Here is a 13,941-nt window from a genome sequence, read left to right as displayed (position 1 = left end):
AGTACAACTTCAGTGTTTTACTTCTCCTTTACTTACCTTCCTGCCCTTTTTTCCTCTTGGCTTCTATGTCAACCCCACCCCACCTGCATAATAGAATAGCAGTACGTTGATTGTTCCACCGGTCGTGCAAGGCCGTTTTTTTTTTTTTTTTTTTTTTTTTGCTGGTAGGCAACCATGAACAGCGCCGGCCTTTGTGTTGCGCGGCAGCCGTTGGTCCAAGTGGCCTGTATCATGAAAGTGAGCTCACCTCAGCCTCTTGTTATTTTAGCTACCCAACGTGGAACTTGTGAAGATCTGCTATAACAACAGGCATGCCAACGTGTAAGCTGGGAATCGAACATCTTAAATGAAAGAATTGAAGCGAGCAGAAAGCTTGCGTGTGTGTTTAAGGTGGGAAATTTAGCCCTCATACTAAACACTGAGCCACGCCTTTGTGGACCCACTCGGCTCCATGACCCCAGCCAGCAGAAACACCCCCCCTCGTTGTCACAGATTGTGATGGCGGTAGAAAGAAGGCAGGTTTGAAGGCGTTTTTTTTTTGTTTTGTTTTTTGGTGCTCATGCGCAAGAGAAAGAGGAAGTTGTCAGGATTTCAGGCCGTTTCTTCTCCACTGCTGCTTCCTCAGAGGTCACCCTTCCAGCCTGTTGATTGGCGTCTTACCAGACATGGTTAGATGTAATTATTGCTGTCTAATACTGTCTGGTAATGCCGTCCATTAAATGGCATTGCCTTCCACTGTCTTCCTTCTGCTCTCTCGCTCTCTCGTCTTCACACGTGCTTCTAGTGGCGGCGGGTGACGGTGGATTTGTGATCCTTGCATGAATGTCGCCACAATTCTTCCATGTGACTCGAGGTCAAAGTTGAACTACATTCAATTTGGAATGTTTTTAAGACTTAAGCAGATTATTGTGATGACTATAAGGAGGAATTTGTCTGTAGAAAGATGTGTCCTCTACCCATGTGTACTGTAACAGAATACCTTGCAGAAACTTGGCCTTTCTCCAGGTACAGTGGATAAATGAACACTGTGTGTGGCGATACTTTATCTTCAGGTAACGTGTGAAATAACATATTAAATAAATGAAATTAAAATTCACTTGATGTGTCTTTTTGTTTGTTTGTTTGTTTACTTCTATTTTCTGACTCCATTTGCAATGTATTCCCACGTTGTGGCTCACTTGCCACAGCGCTGACGCTTTCCTCGGTGAGAGCGGAATGCCGAGCTCCAGTCAGGTGTGGATCAGGTTACGTAGAACAGAGCTTCTTTTTAAAGCTGCCACCCCACCCCCAACTGCCGCTCCAACAAGATACGCTCTCATTGTGGCACACTGTGGGATACAGCTTCTTAAAATAATGGCCTATGTCATATTTTGACCAAAACATTTTTTTTTCTCATGTTGCTGGCCACCTCTGCTAAAATTTGCTACATCCTTAGTTAAACAGATCATTCAGTTCTACCCCTGAAATTCAGTTTGTTGTTTTCTGAAAAAAAGAAAGAAAAACTGATTTAAGCCATTATTTTAGGAAGGTGACAATAAACATAAATGATACTAAAAATATGACTACTACTACTAATATTATTATGATTAATTATTCAGACTAAATAAGATTAAATATTCAAAATTTTATACAAAAAAAATAATTTATAAAACTAAATAATGTTAGCAAAATAATAATAATAATAATCCAAAACATGATTAATAATCATAAACCTAAAGACATTATTTAAAATGATAACAGTAATAACACTAAGAGATATACATAAATAATAATAATAAAAAATACTGCTACTACTACCATTTTAAAATTAAATGATCAGCTAAGATCATCAAAAATGATCATACATTAATACAATACGAATAATCCAAATTCGAGATTTTTTATAATTATGCAAAAATAAATAATGATATACAAAGAGATACAAGAGATAATAATAATAATAATAATAATAATAATAATAATAATAATAATAATAATAATAATAATAATGACCAAATCTGCGTTTGGCTGGATCAACTTGGAACACACCAAACTGTTTTATCGTTTCATTGGCAGGCCTCAGCCACTGATCTCCTGATGTTGATTCATCATCCATTTAGTAATCATTCACTTTTTCCAACAACTAGCCACATTTAACTAACTAACTAACTAACTAACTAACTAACTAACTAACTAACTAACTAACTAACTAACTAACTAACTAACTAACAACAGTGTCACTATGAAAAAAAAATGTAGATTTGTAAATAATGTAGCTAATGTCTGCTTATTTTATTATGTAATCAGCTTTATCTATTTACTGTCCTTACAAGACTCTTGTGGATTTTCACAAATGAGAGAAGGAGTGACGCCTTGGCGGAGGTCTTGCTGAGTCCATTTTAGATTTCAGCTGCAGAACGAATTCCTTTCAAAACAGCAGATGACGACGACTTTTAAGACGTGGCTTCCCGCCTTGTTGACGTCACGCGACTGGATGAGATTCCAGACTGGAGGAAAGCCTGCAGAGGATTCCTGAGCTGGTCTGTGCATGCTTGGAGCAGTCGCACCAGATTCCTGTTCCGACCCTTACTGGCTGAGGATGGAGAGGAAAAGATTAAAGTACAGAAACACAATTTTTACTTTCCTATTAGCATAATAATAAAAGTCATTTTTGAATATTTTAAGAAAACAAAAGACACACACATACACACAAATTCACAAAACGAGTCCAGATGCTTTGCAGAGCTTGACCTCTGTGACGGTACACAGTTTGTACTCATATTGTGACAATAAGGTAATTAGGCAATTAGGCAAACAAAATGTTGTAGAATTTGCCATCATTGACATTTTGTCATCAGTTTCATGGGCAACTTCCATTTTTTCACCTGCTGGGTTTCCCTCTAAATGAATTAAACTACTCCACTAATATGTGAAGGACCACTCAAGGGTTAACGATGACTAATAGATGAAAGTAGTTCACGTGTGGGACTGGAACGCTTGCGGCACATTGGTAAGATGGTGCCCGTCCCACCATTGCTTCAAAGCAGGAAGGTTGGGCTGCAACCTGCCCGTGTTTTCTACGAGTTGATTAGTTGCAATTGTAGTTGTGCGTGTTGTCTCTGGGTGATTCATTCTTCTCTAAAACCCTGATAAGAGGCTATGTGGTGTATTGCTCTCCATATGAATACACATACTGTATGTTCAGATCACATGAACATTTTTTTTTTTTTAGAGCCATTCATGTGATGTGTGATTTGTGCTCGATGTCGACGGTTTTGTTCCTATTTTGATTATGTTATATTGTCAGGATGGATATATTTAATTGTAATCTTTTTATTGCAGTCATTACCATTCTTTGATGATTGGCCAGGCGATGTCACGTGTTTGTGCTGCCAAAATTACGATACCAAGTAGGTTAAAAAGTTCCACGTTTTCAGTCATGCCAAACAGATGAAGTCATTTTCATTATGAACCGATTTAAGAAAGTTCAGATATCCATTTTCAAATAGTAGTAATCAGAAAACAACACACTCAAATAAGCACTACCTTCTTCCCCGTGTCACCAGTGGGAGTGAGCAGTGACAGAGCCTGGGAACATATTGTCGTACTCCTGCTCCCCATTGTGCTGATGTAAGGAAATCAGAGAGCAAGCGAGCTTATTGAGGCACGCCTCTCTTTACTCTGTAACTTAACTCCATTGCCGCCACTATATAACTCACTCACAAGGAGAATCCCTCCAAATAGCAATAATAATAGGTTGTGGCGAGACACCATTGCTGCAGGCAGTAATTGCCCAGCACTTCCTGATCAAGTCAACATGATGTGAGAATGGGCCAACCCCCAAGATACACGCTACGCTCCCAAACACACATTGGTAGATTTTATTGTCTTTTGCTTTACTCATGGCACACCACCAAACAAAAAAGTCACAAAAAGGACGAATTCTAATGATGATCTTGTCTTAATGTACTCACAATTGGACTTATTCAATGTGAAATAGTTTACCACAAAGGTGCTATAATTCCAGGACACCTTGTGGTATCCTGAAGTATGAATGGTAACAGGTGGATATTCAGATTTATTGAACCTTTCGCCATTAAAGAGCGTCTATTCAGTGACAGTGGGTCATTTTCCACATCACCCCTGATGGTCTTTCCTGGCACACTTGAGAATCACTACCTTGACTTTATGATGTGCTTATACATATACTGTATAAATAAAAAAAATAAAAAAAGATAAAAAAACAAACAAAAAACATCCATGATTATTTTTCTTTTCGTCAAATAGGGAAAATAATAAAAAGAAAAAAGAATTGGCCTTTACTGACTTATATAATTGATTAATTAATCCCTATTTTTATTGCTACCACTGCAACTGCTACTATTACTATGATTGATAGGTGACTACTTCGACTACAATTATTATTGTTATTGGATTTTTGGCAGTGTGTTTGGATTTTTTATAAATTAAATATAAATAATAAATAACTAAATAAACACAGATATAACAAATGAATAAAAAAAAAAATAAAAATGTATAAAATGTACAATAATAATTTTAATTTTACTTTATTTACTTTATTTAATTTGGATTCATTTTCTGTTCACTAATATACAAATAAAACAAACACCATATTACTATCTATTTTAAAACTAAAAAAAAAAAAGATTTCACCAATTCTAACTAACTAAAACCTTATTTAGTATATTTAGTATTACTTTTACTGTTATATCAAAGTATTTGTAGTAGTAGTAGTAGTACTACTACTACTAGTAGTAGTAGTAGTAGTGGTCGTACTTAACAATAATTATCACATTTTCATAAAAATATGATTCATATTGTGTCATATTGTGTTTCAAATACTGGTTAACTTTGATATTGCTGCAGGAGAAGTTCATTGTTAGCTTTGTAAAGGCGGAATGTTCGATATTCATTAGAGCACAGCCCTCAAACTCAAGGCCTGGGGTGGGTCAGGTCTGCTCCACCACCTGAATTGAGAAGTTCCACTAAGGCAAATCATGTGCATCTACTTCATGTTTCTTGATATAATTGATATTAAAATTGAAAATTGTCTTTCCATTCGCTGACGTTGTTAGAGTGCAGACAGATTTTCCTGTAATTTCAAGCCTTTTTTAATTTTTATTTTTTATTGAATATTTTTTTTAATTTTTTTTATGGACTACATCCCTATGAAACCAATGTGGCCCATAGCAATAATGAGTTCAACACAATGCATTAGAGGGTGTAGGTGTACCCAAAGTGGCCAGTGACAGTGAATGGGTGTTGTACAGGGAACGTAGTCACTCGAAACAAGCGCACACAGATTCAGGTTTACACAAGGGGTTTTCATACATGCACACATCCTCTTGGCAGATGGCGTAGCACGAGGTGGACAGGGTTGTAAAACAAGCCTGCTCTCTTTGTCCACCTGCAGCAGCAGCCTTTAACAGCGTCTCTATCAGATGGCGGCTCTTTATCAAGGCGTGGCTGATGCTGGCTCCAACGAGGGGCGAGGCCCACTTCGAGGGACAAGATTCTCACTGCGTTGGAACAATTTTGCTTTCCAGAGGTGGCAAATATGCTGTGGTTGAGTACACTTACAGATATGTGTGTAAAAAGCCTCTGGTAAAAGCAGAAGTACCGGTTTATCTTCTTAAGTTAAAAAAAAGAAGTACAAAATAACTCCTCTTCACACAAAATAATTGTCCTCTTTTATACATACACAAATTCTGACAGGGCTGAACTGAGATCCTGCATGGACAAAACAAAACTATATAACGGGAAATGCTAAATTAGCTGATGATGGCAACTGGAAAAAAATATGCCTTAGCATTCCATGTTTTTTTTTTTCAGCATAAACACATTTCAATTAATACAACGTATGACAATTAATATACTCATGACTTGATGGTTGATAATAGAAAAGTGTGGTGAGAATGGAGCAAGCTGTGTGTGAGCCCTGAGTTAGTCTTGCAAATGTTAGCATCTCAAAATGGAGCTTGGAATCATGTTACCTACTTTAATTGCACTTTGCTTGACTCTTTTAGGCATTTTCAGCAGTAAGAAGTTAATACTTTGTCTATAAATATTTTTGATAACGTCTTTATTTTTCACGTACAATTAATACCTTAAAATCTAATTTTGCTTGAGGATGACATCACCTGTGCTAAGGAAAGAGGTAACAACCAATCACGGCTGAGTTTGCGAACGTCACATGACCAAACCCAGAAAACATGTGAGCCATGAATGGTCGTTATTATTTTATTTTTTTATTTTGTTGTTGTTGTTTTTTTTAATTGAAACTTTGCATTTAACATTCACAACAATAACAAACTTCAATTCCAAGTTTCCATCGTATTTACATTCACAATATTGAGCCATGAATGGTCGTTACCTAAAACTCTGAGCACCTGTGATGTCATTTTCAGTCGACAGCAAGTGGCAAAAATGTGTTTTAAAGGTATTAATTGTACAAGTAAAATAATGAAGTCATCAAATAAATTCTAGGCAAAAATAAACTTTTTAATGCTGAAAACGGCTAAATGAGTCAAGTATTTCTTTTAAAAGGGACGCTAATCAATTGGTGTTTGTCATAGCCTGATGGAGACGTGAACATTTATAATTGAAATGTGTTTGAGTTCAGGTATCGCTATTCGCTAGTCATTGATCAAAATAATTTTGGCATTTACCTTTGTGATGGGACACAATAAGAGCGTTGGCACAACAGAAGCAGGCCTCCAAGTAGTTAATATTGGATGAATCGAAACACAAAGTGGCTTTGCAATACACACTCTTGTGGAGTTGCTGTGGAAAGATTGTCAGTGGCAACTGTTGCCATGGCTCCCACTACTGGCCAATCTGCCGATTGTTTACGTGGGTGGAGACAGTGTAGTGTAGTGGGGGGTGTTTGATGACCCGCAGTGTGGCAGACAAGATGATTCTGTCTGTTGCTTTGTTGGTTCTCTAGGCCCTGCCAGGCTGGAGGGTTGAATGCACATGAAGAGCATGCAGAGTAGTTGAGAGGGTGGAGACTGACTGGAGGCGAGTATGTTAAGTAGAAATCTAACAACAATTAGCTCACATTTGGCTATTTCCTTGTTGCAGTGTGAAGGTAAGGACAGAATTAATACCGTTTGTTGACAGGAAAATGCTAACATTTTGTAAACATGCTTCAAAGTCAAAGTAAAATGGAACCACTATTGTTTCTGTGTAAACAATGAAAATGGAGGATATGTGTAAGTAAAAGTACAGCTTGGATACGAATTACCTAACTAATGAGTTTCTTGGGACACAAGCAGTCCTTTGGCTGAGTTTTTGCTTTGACTTAAGTGAGAGCAAAATTTGAGATATGAATTTCAGATATGTCAAAGGAGATATGTAGATACTTGTAGGCATGCTGTATATTCTTTATCCTCTGTGAGGAACAATTAATACAAGTATTACTGTGGCCACATGTACAGTATATTGGTACAATCAAGTTCTACTGGCATTAGTTAGAAGGAGTAGCACAACATCCAGTGAACTGACGCAAAGAATTGGGAAAAAAAAAACATTTTTTTTTTCTTTTAACATTCCTTTATGTCTTTATAGTATATTTTGGTTAGTGCTTGGACTGGCACCCTAAATCTGCATTTATTTGTTTGTTTGTTTGTTTATTGAACATATAAACATAAACAATTAGCAGATAAAAAATTAAAAGAAAGAAGAAACTTATAGCAATCATTCGTGATGGTTTACATGTTCAAAAGGAGTAGGAAGAAGTTTGCAGTGAATCACAAATGAGCTCGAATGGGCCACTAATGGTGCTTTTGCCGAACAACACATTGTCCAGTTTTTAATTAAACTCACTTTTTAGTTGAATTAACTCCCTCTGGAAGGGTAGACAGGACAGGCACGGCGGATACAACTCACACTCACACATTGCCTCGCATACAAGTTCACTTTACGTAAGAATAGTAACGGTAATGTACTCGACGTGAGCTAGTTGGTTAGTTGCTCAGCGTTAGTAGTAAGAGAAGTAGCAGTTGCAGGCGTAGCAGTATTAGAGGAAGTAGTAGGTCGTAAACCGTCGAGGCGTCCTGGTCCTGATATTCGACGACAAGACAGCTCGGTATGGATACACATATATAGAGTGCCCCGCCCACCCCATACACACAGGTGCAAGTCATTCATTCATTCATTCATTCATTCATGATTAGCCTTACTCCTAATAGTACATCATGGGCATTAGGTCATTGATTTTTCTAGAAGATATGTAGGCAAATACAAATAAGAATTAAATACATACTGTATGTAGACGCAAATTTATGCACCACAAGAATTCACGTTACTGTAATTAAATTATATTGGCCCATTATTTGGGTATGAAACAAAATGTATTCACATTGCAGGAAAGTTCTACACACATCTTATGATGCCTTCATGTGGTATCGAAATTATGGTAAATATCACATATCAAGTAGAAAATTGCACGTGAACGCCCCCTTTATGTCATAATTTCTCTGGGAATTTATTTTGATACCCGAGTTTCCGAGCTGAGAAAACTGTTCAAGTTTCAGCATGGCGAAATGTGATGAAGGATTTGTGAATGGCAAGAAATATTAACACTTGTAAGGGCGTTATTGTCTGCTAGTAGGTTGTTTTAGAATTGACACAATTACTTCAATTAATTCAATGTCCTGTCCTTTACAACTCATTTTTTGCCCTAACATAGAGTACATCAGCTTCATGTGTGTTTTTTGCCACTACAACAAAAGCACATGAACAGAACCCGGTCGCAATTAGGAGCACCCAAGTGGTAAGGTCCATCTTTCCAATAGCACGTGAAGGTAGGGATAGTCCAATTTTATGAAGAAACCATCCATTTTGATCATAAAGGTAAACGTGGCGCACTTATATAGCACTTAAAATAAGTAGACCAAGACTTTAAAAAAAAAAAAAAACATTTGACGTTCCAAGACTGTATTCGGCCAAGGCTCAACAGGAGCCAAGTCATCCTTTGGAAAGTTTTTCCTTTTTAGTTTAAAATAATTTAGTTTAACCCCCACGATCCATTGCTGCACACTAACCAATGGCAGAATTTTTTCCCTCCACTTTTGCTAAAACTGCGTCTCTCTCTCTCTCTCTCTCTCTCTCTCTCTCTCTCTCTCTCTCTCTCTCTCTCGCTTCTTTTCATGAAGGCCCCTCTTCATCTTGTTATGCCTTCAGCTGGCGATCATGTCGTCTGAGAGGTTGGTGGAGCCGTGCAGTAAGGTCCAAAATCATAATGGCATCGTGGACAAGCAAGGAGAAGTGGATGAGGACAACCGGGCTGCTGTATCGTTATCTTCTGCTGTTGATGTCAAAGAAGACAAAACAAGTATCCAGATGTCTTTGAACAAGAAGAAACAGGGCCGAGGCTCGGGTGCGTGCGTGTCCCATCCCAATATACATTGTATACAGTTCTCAGTGCTAGCTGATGTGCTCCTATTCAGTCAGGGAAAGGCTGCAGCATGTCGAGGAGCCCAGAGGTTCAGGCCCTTTCTTCTTCTTTGGAGGAACAAATGGTGCTGAGATGTAAGTAAGACTTTGAATGCCATGTGGACAGTAAAATTGGCTCTAAACAGTCTATTGGGTCCCACTCTAAACTGAGTAAAATTTACACTTCAATATGATCTTGTATGGTTGATTGTGATGGCGCTCCTTTTTCCTTCAGAGTGGGCGCTTACTGTGAGAGAAGAGGATGGAAGAGGACATACAACAAGCACAGGGAGGACTTCAAACTCAAGTGGTGTGAGAGCAAATCTCCACGCACCTACCTCAACTTCAGAGAAGGTGATGGGACGGGCTCAACATAAGGTACGTTTTTGTGTGAGTGGCTCATGCAGTGGATGCTTCCCATGTTGTTCCCAGGAGAACAGCTGGTGTATCAGATCCCCAACAACAAGGTGCTCACCACCAAGATCGGCCTGCTCAGCAGTCTGAGGGAGTACGAGCGAGTCAGCTGCAAGGTCAACCACGGTCGAGCGCTTAGGTCAGCTGGGCTTGCTTGTTTCACACACCCCAAAAATTGACTGTTTTTGTTACTGCACCCTGAGCAACTGTGATGTCATCTTCAGTCGACAGCAAGTGGCAAAATGCTTTCCCGCTGAGATTGATTAAAACGGGCGGATTTCACTGCTTAACTCATACTCCAAACGTGATATTAATCGGCAGTTAGACTAGTGGGTGTGCATAGAACATATTATTCTTAAAAAAAAAAGTAACTTGACTTCTGCTGTATCATACAGTATGTCAGCTGCTTCCATTTTGAACAGTATGATTTCTACAAATTTCCATTTTTTTCTTATACTATAATGTGACTTGCTTAGCAATATAACTTTTAGTAATTTCCCTATAATTAGGCCTAACTGGGCTTGAGATTGATATGATCTTCAACATATCACTGATGTCAAGCAGAATCCTCACATCTCCAAAACCATCACTTTTTATAAACAAAAAAACAAAAAAAACAAAAAAAAATGTATTTGTTGCATGGTCAAAGAAAATAAGTCATTTTCAATGCTTTAGATCGGGCAGTAATTTTCATATTAAAAACAAAAAAACAGACCCACAATGATAATGACCATTAGTACTGATTTGTGGGGGGAAAAAAATGTCAAATTGACCAAATTTGGGTACGAGAGGTTTCCGCTCGGCAGTGACGATATGCAAAAAGTTCAACAATAAAGATAAAACTCAAATGTTTATTTAACTTAAATCCTACCTGCATAATAATCTGGGATTAACTTGCATTCAGTATTGGACTTCCATATCAAAATATTTATTGATTTTATGTACATCTTTTCATGAAATGTGCTTCTTTGATGTGCACTTTAGTCTCCATGGCAGTTTAACATCATATTGCTAACCGCTAACTGTGTTGTGCCACACAGGAAGCTGAAAATGAAAGAGTTCATTCCTACAACCTTCCGTTTGGATGTAAAGGAAGAGCGAGAGGCTTTCTTTGCTCAGCAGGAGGGTATGAAAACAATACATGTATCATCCTCTAATACACGCACATGACACTGGTTGAACAGGCTTTGTGTTTACTTAGCAGGCTCCAAAATCAAACAGTAAAAAACGGAATCGTCTGCGCATGGCAGTGTTCAGGCAACAGGTGCCTTGGTGATGGTTTCATGTACAGTGGAAAAAATAATGCACTTCACCTCCCATGAGGCCCTGATAAAATCACTTGAGGAGCATGCTGTTGCCATAGCGATGAGTCATCAAAGGCCAGGGCTGAGGCACAAACAAGGGCAACGATTGAATATGTTGGACAATGTTGAGGCAAGAGTTACACTGTAACATTTTTGCCTGTCATGTTTTGCCTCCAAAAAATATTCATGTCACGCATTACCTCAAATAAGTGAACAAATATCTAGTCAAATATCCTTGTGGGATCATCTGCGGGATTGCTATGATCAACTCTGGCGTATTAAATACTCATATACAGTAGGTCTCAGTTACAGCAAAACGTCCCAGAGGTTGGACAAATATCAATTTCATTTACTCCACAACCTGTGCTCAACTTTTTATTTGGCTTTTTGTTTTTTTGGTGTGTATTTCTAAAGCAACAATAAGTTGACATTAAGCATGAAATAGTTTGCAGTGGTGGCAATTGGATGTTGGGACAATTTAGGTTTACAGTATTTATTCAATAAATTTATTACCAGTCTGTCCTCAAAGTTTGAAGAAAAAAAACCTACATTTTATGTCATGTCATACATGTATATAATAATTTTATTTATAATAATTATATTTAGATTAATTAAATATCATAATATTATTTAATATGTATAAATTTGTATTATATTATAATATTTATATTAAATTAATTATTAATTAATAATAAATTATATCTATAATCATCATGTGAAGATCTTTACATCAAGCATTTATGAGAGTCTGTTTTTGGCACTGGACAGGTGCGAACAACAATTGCAGTCAAATGTGGATCTGCAAGCCGACGGGTCTGAACCAAGGCAGAGGGATCTTTCTGCTGAAGAGCGTGGAGGATGTTGCCACCTTGAAGCTGAAGCTGCAACAGATGGACGACATGCGGACCAAGTCAAAGACGCTTCACCGCCGGCCTCAGGCTTACATCGTCCAACAGTGAGTACACATATTGAGATCCGGAATATGCCAGCTGCTATGTGTATTGTGTACAGTGGTGCCTTGAGAAACAAGTCTCCACTGTTTGCTCCTTTTATTATAAGTTTTCATATACACGCCTTTTTGCACTTGGTATTGCCTATCTGAGTTCCAAAAGTATTGGAACGACATGGTCAATTCTTTTGTGTTTTGTTGGACAGTATACTCAAGACTAGGGATGGGTGAGTACCGATACCAGACACATTTCACGTTATCTGTACGCGCGACAGTTATAGATACTGGCATCGCCCCCTGCTCTTGTGGCCCTTTTTCGGTCAGGAATTAAAGGCTGAAATGGTTATTTTCTGCATTTGTTGACCGCAACAGGGGGCTCCGATAAGAGAGCACATGAGTCTTGAGTTGTACTCAACAATTTAATTAGCTCTGAAGTGCAGACAGACTATTTATTGCACAGCTATAAGATGAACGACAGAACGTGAAACAGGAAACGGAAATACAGAGTAGACTTCCAAATTAAAAGCATGGATTTCAAAACAAGATATAATTAAACATCATGCACTAAAAAGCTTGAGGAATTCTTAACATGGTAGATATTATCAAATTCCTTGAAACATTATTGTACAGAATTGAATTCTTTGCACTTCACTGTATTCCTTAAAAAGAGGTTGTACAACCACATATTTTAATTGAGACTTTTTTTTTTCTGGCCACTGGATTGTTTCATCTTATTTATCTATTTTTTTAAAATTCATTTTCTTGTGTGCTCTTTGCAAAATGACTTTTATGAGAAAATTGAAAAAATATAATTGCCATTAATTTTATGCAATTTTAAGGACATTTGTTATATTTGGGATATATATGTCATTTTGTAAAAATTATGTTGTTTTTTTGGAAATTGTATGTATCATAAGTACTAATGGTATCGGCACTTGATATCGGTATCGGTGAGTACTGAAGTGTTGATTATCGATATCGGTCTACAAAAAGTGGTATCGAACATTCCTACTCATGACATTTGGGATCAGGTCAAAAGATGAATATGGGACAAGATATTCACATCTAAAACAAATATAACACATACAACTCAGGACAGTGCACCTTTTGTTTGAACCCACCCACTTTTTAAGTGATCAAAAGTATTGGAACATGTGTTTTGAGTTGCTCAGATGCTGCCTTTAGACCACGGGTCTCAAACTTCAGTCCTCGCGGGCCGCAGTCCTGCATGTTTTAGAGGTTTCTCTCCTCAAACACAGCCGAATCATATAATGAGGATCATTATCAGGCTCCTGCAGAGCTTGCTAATGAATCAGGTGTGTTTGAGGAGAGAAACCTCTAAAACATGCAGAACTGCGGCCCTCAAGGACTGGAGTTTGAGACCTGTGCTTTAGATTGATTGCTTAAACTTGTTTTTGGCTCTGTGTTTTACCAGTGAAAACTGCATTTGCTGCTGTTAAGCAAATATATAGAGCATGACTAACACATATTTATAGGTAGCATAATTAAATGCCGCAATCCATCAAAGCCATTTGTATTTATTTATTGAACATCATTGCCCTCTTTGTTGGAAGTGTCCCCTGAGCACTATGAAGCATTTATGATCTTTTACAGTTACATCCAGAGGCCGCTGCTGTTACGAGGAAAGAAGTTTGATGTGCGCTCTTATCTCCTAATCGCCTGCACGTCACCTTACATGGTCTTCTTTCGCCACGGATACGTCCGGCTGACCTGCGACCACTATGACCCCAGCTCCAATAATCTGTCAGCCCACCTGACCAATCAGGTACAACCTAGTCGTGTGAGCTTTAACTAAAAAAATAAAATAAAAATACT

The 13,941-nt window shown here is 37.9% G+C and overlaps 1 protein-coding gene across 8 annotated transcripts in view; it reads left to right on the top strand.

The window, feature by feature from the left end:
* ttll10 (tubulin tyrosine ligase-like family, member 10) overlaps positions 1 to 13,941 on the top strand; it is a 35,551-nt gene that overhangs the window by 20,052 nt on the left and 1,558 nt on the right. For 3 of the 8 annotated variants that reach the window (XM_077514497.1, XM_077514499.1, XM_077514502.1), the window contains 7 exons: positions 9,187 to 9,382; positions 9,453 to 9,534; positions 9,674 to 9,792; positions 9,871 to 9,991; positions 10,893 to 10,978; positions 11,925 to 12,111; positions 13,720 to 13,891. In XM_077514497.1, the coding sequence (XP_077370623.1) occupies positions 9,196 to 9,382; positions 9,453 to 9,534; positions 9,674 to 9,792; positions 9,871 to 9,991; positions 10,893 to 10,978; positions 11,925 to 12,111; positions 13,720 to 13,891 (954 nt within the window). In that variant the 5' untranslated portion in view covers positions 9,187 to 9,195. Of the gene's footprint in view, positions 1 to 5,518; positions 5,549 to 6,867; positions 7,091 to 9,158; positions 9,383 to 9,452; positions 9,535 to 9,673; positions 9,793 to 9,870; positions 9,992 to 10,892; positions 10,979 to 11,924; positions 12,112 to 13,719; positions 13,892 to 13,941 lie in introns of those variants that run through there. The other 5 variants (XM_077514496.1, XM_077514503.1, XM_077514500.1 and 2 more) reach the window with 4 other exon arrangements.

Source organism: Festucalex cinctus, chromosome 2 (genome assembly GCF_051991245.1).
Source record: "Festucalex cinctus isolate MCC-2025b chromosome 2, RoL_Fcin_1.0, whole genome shotgun sequence".
Taxonomy (NCBI): domain Eukaryota; kingdom Metazoa; phylum Chordata; class Actinopteri; order Syngnathiformes; family Syngnathidae; genus Festucalex; species Festucalex cinctus.
This window is presented reverse-complemented; position numbering and strand designations above follow the sequence as displayed.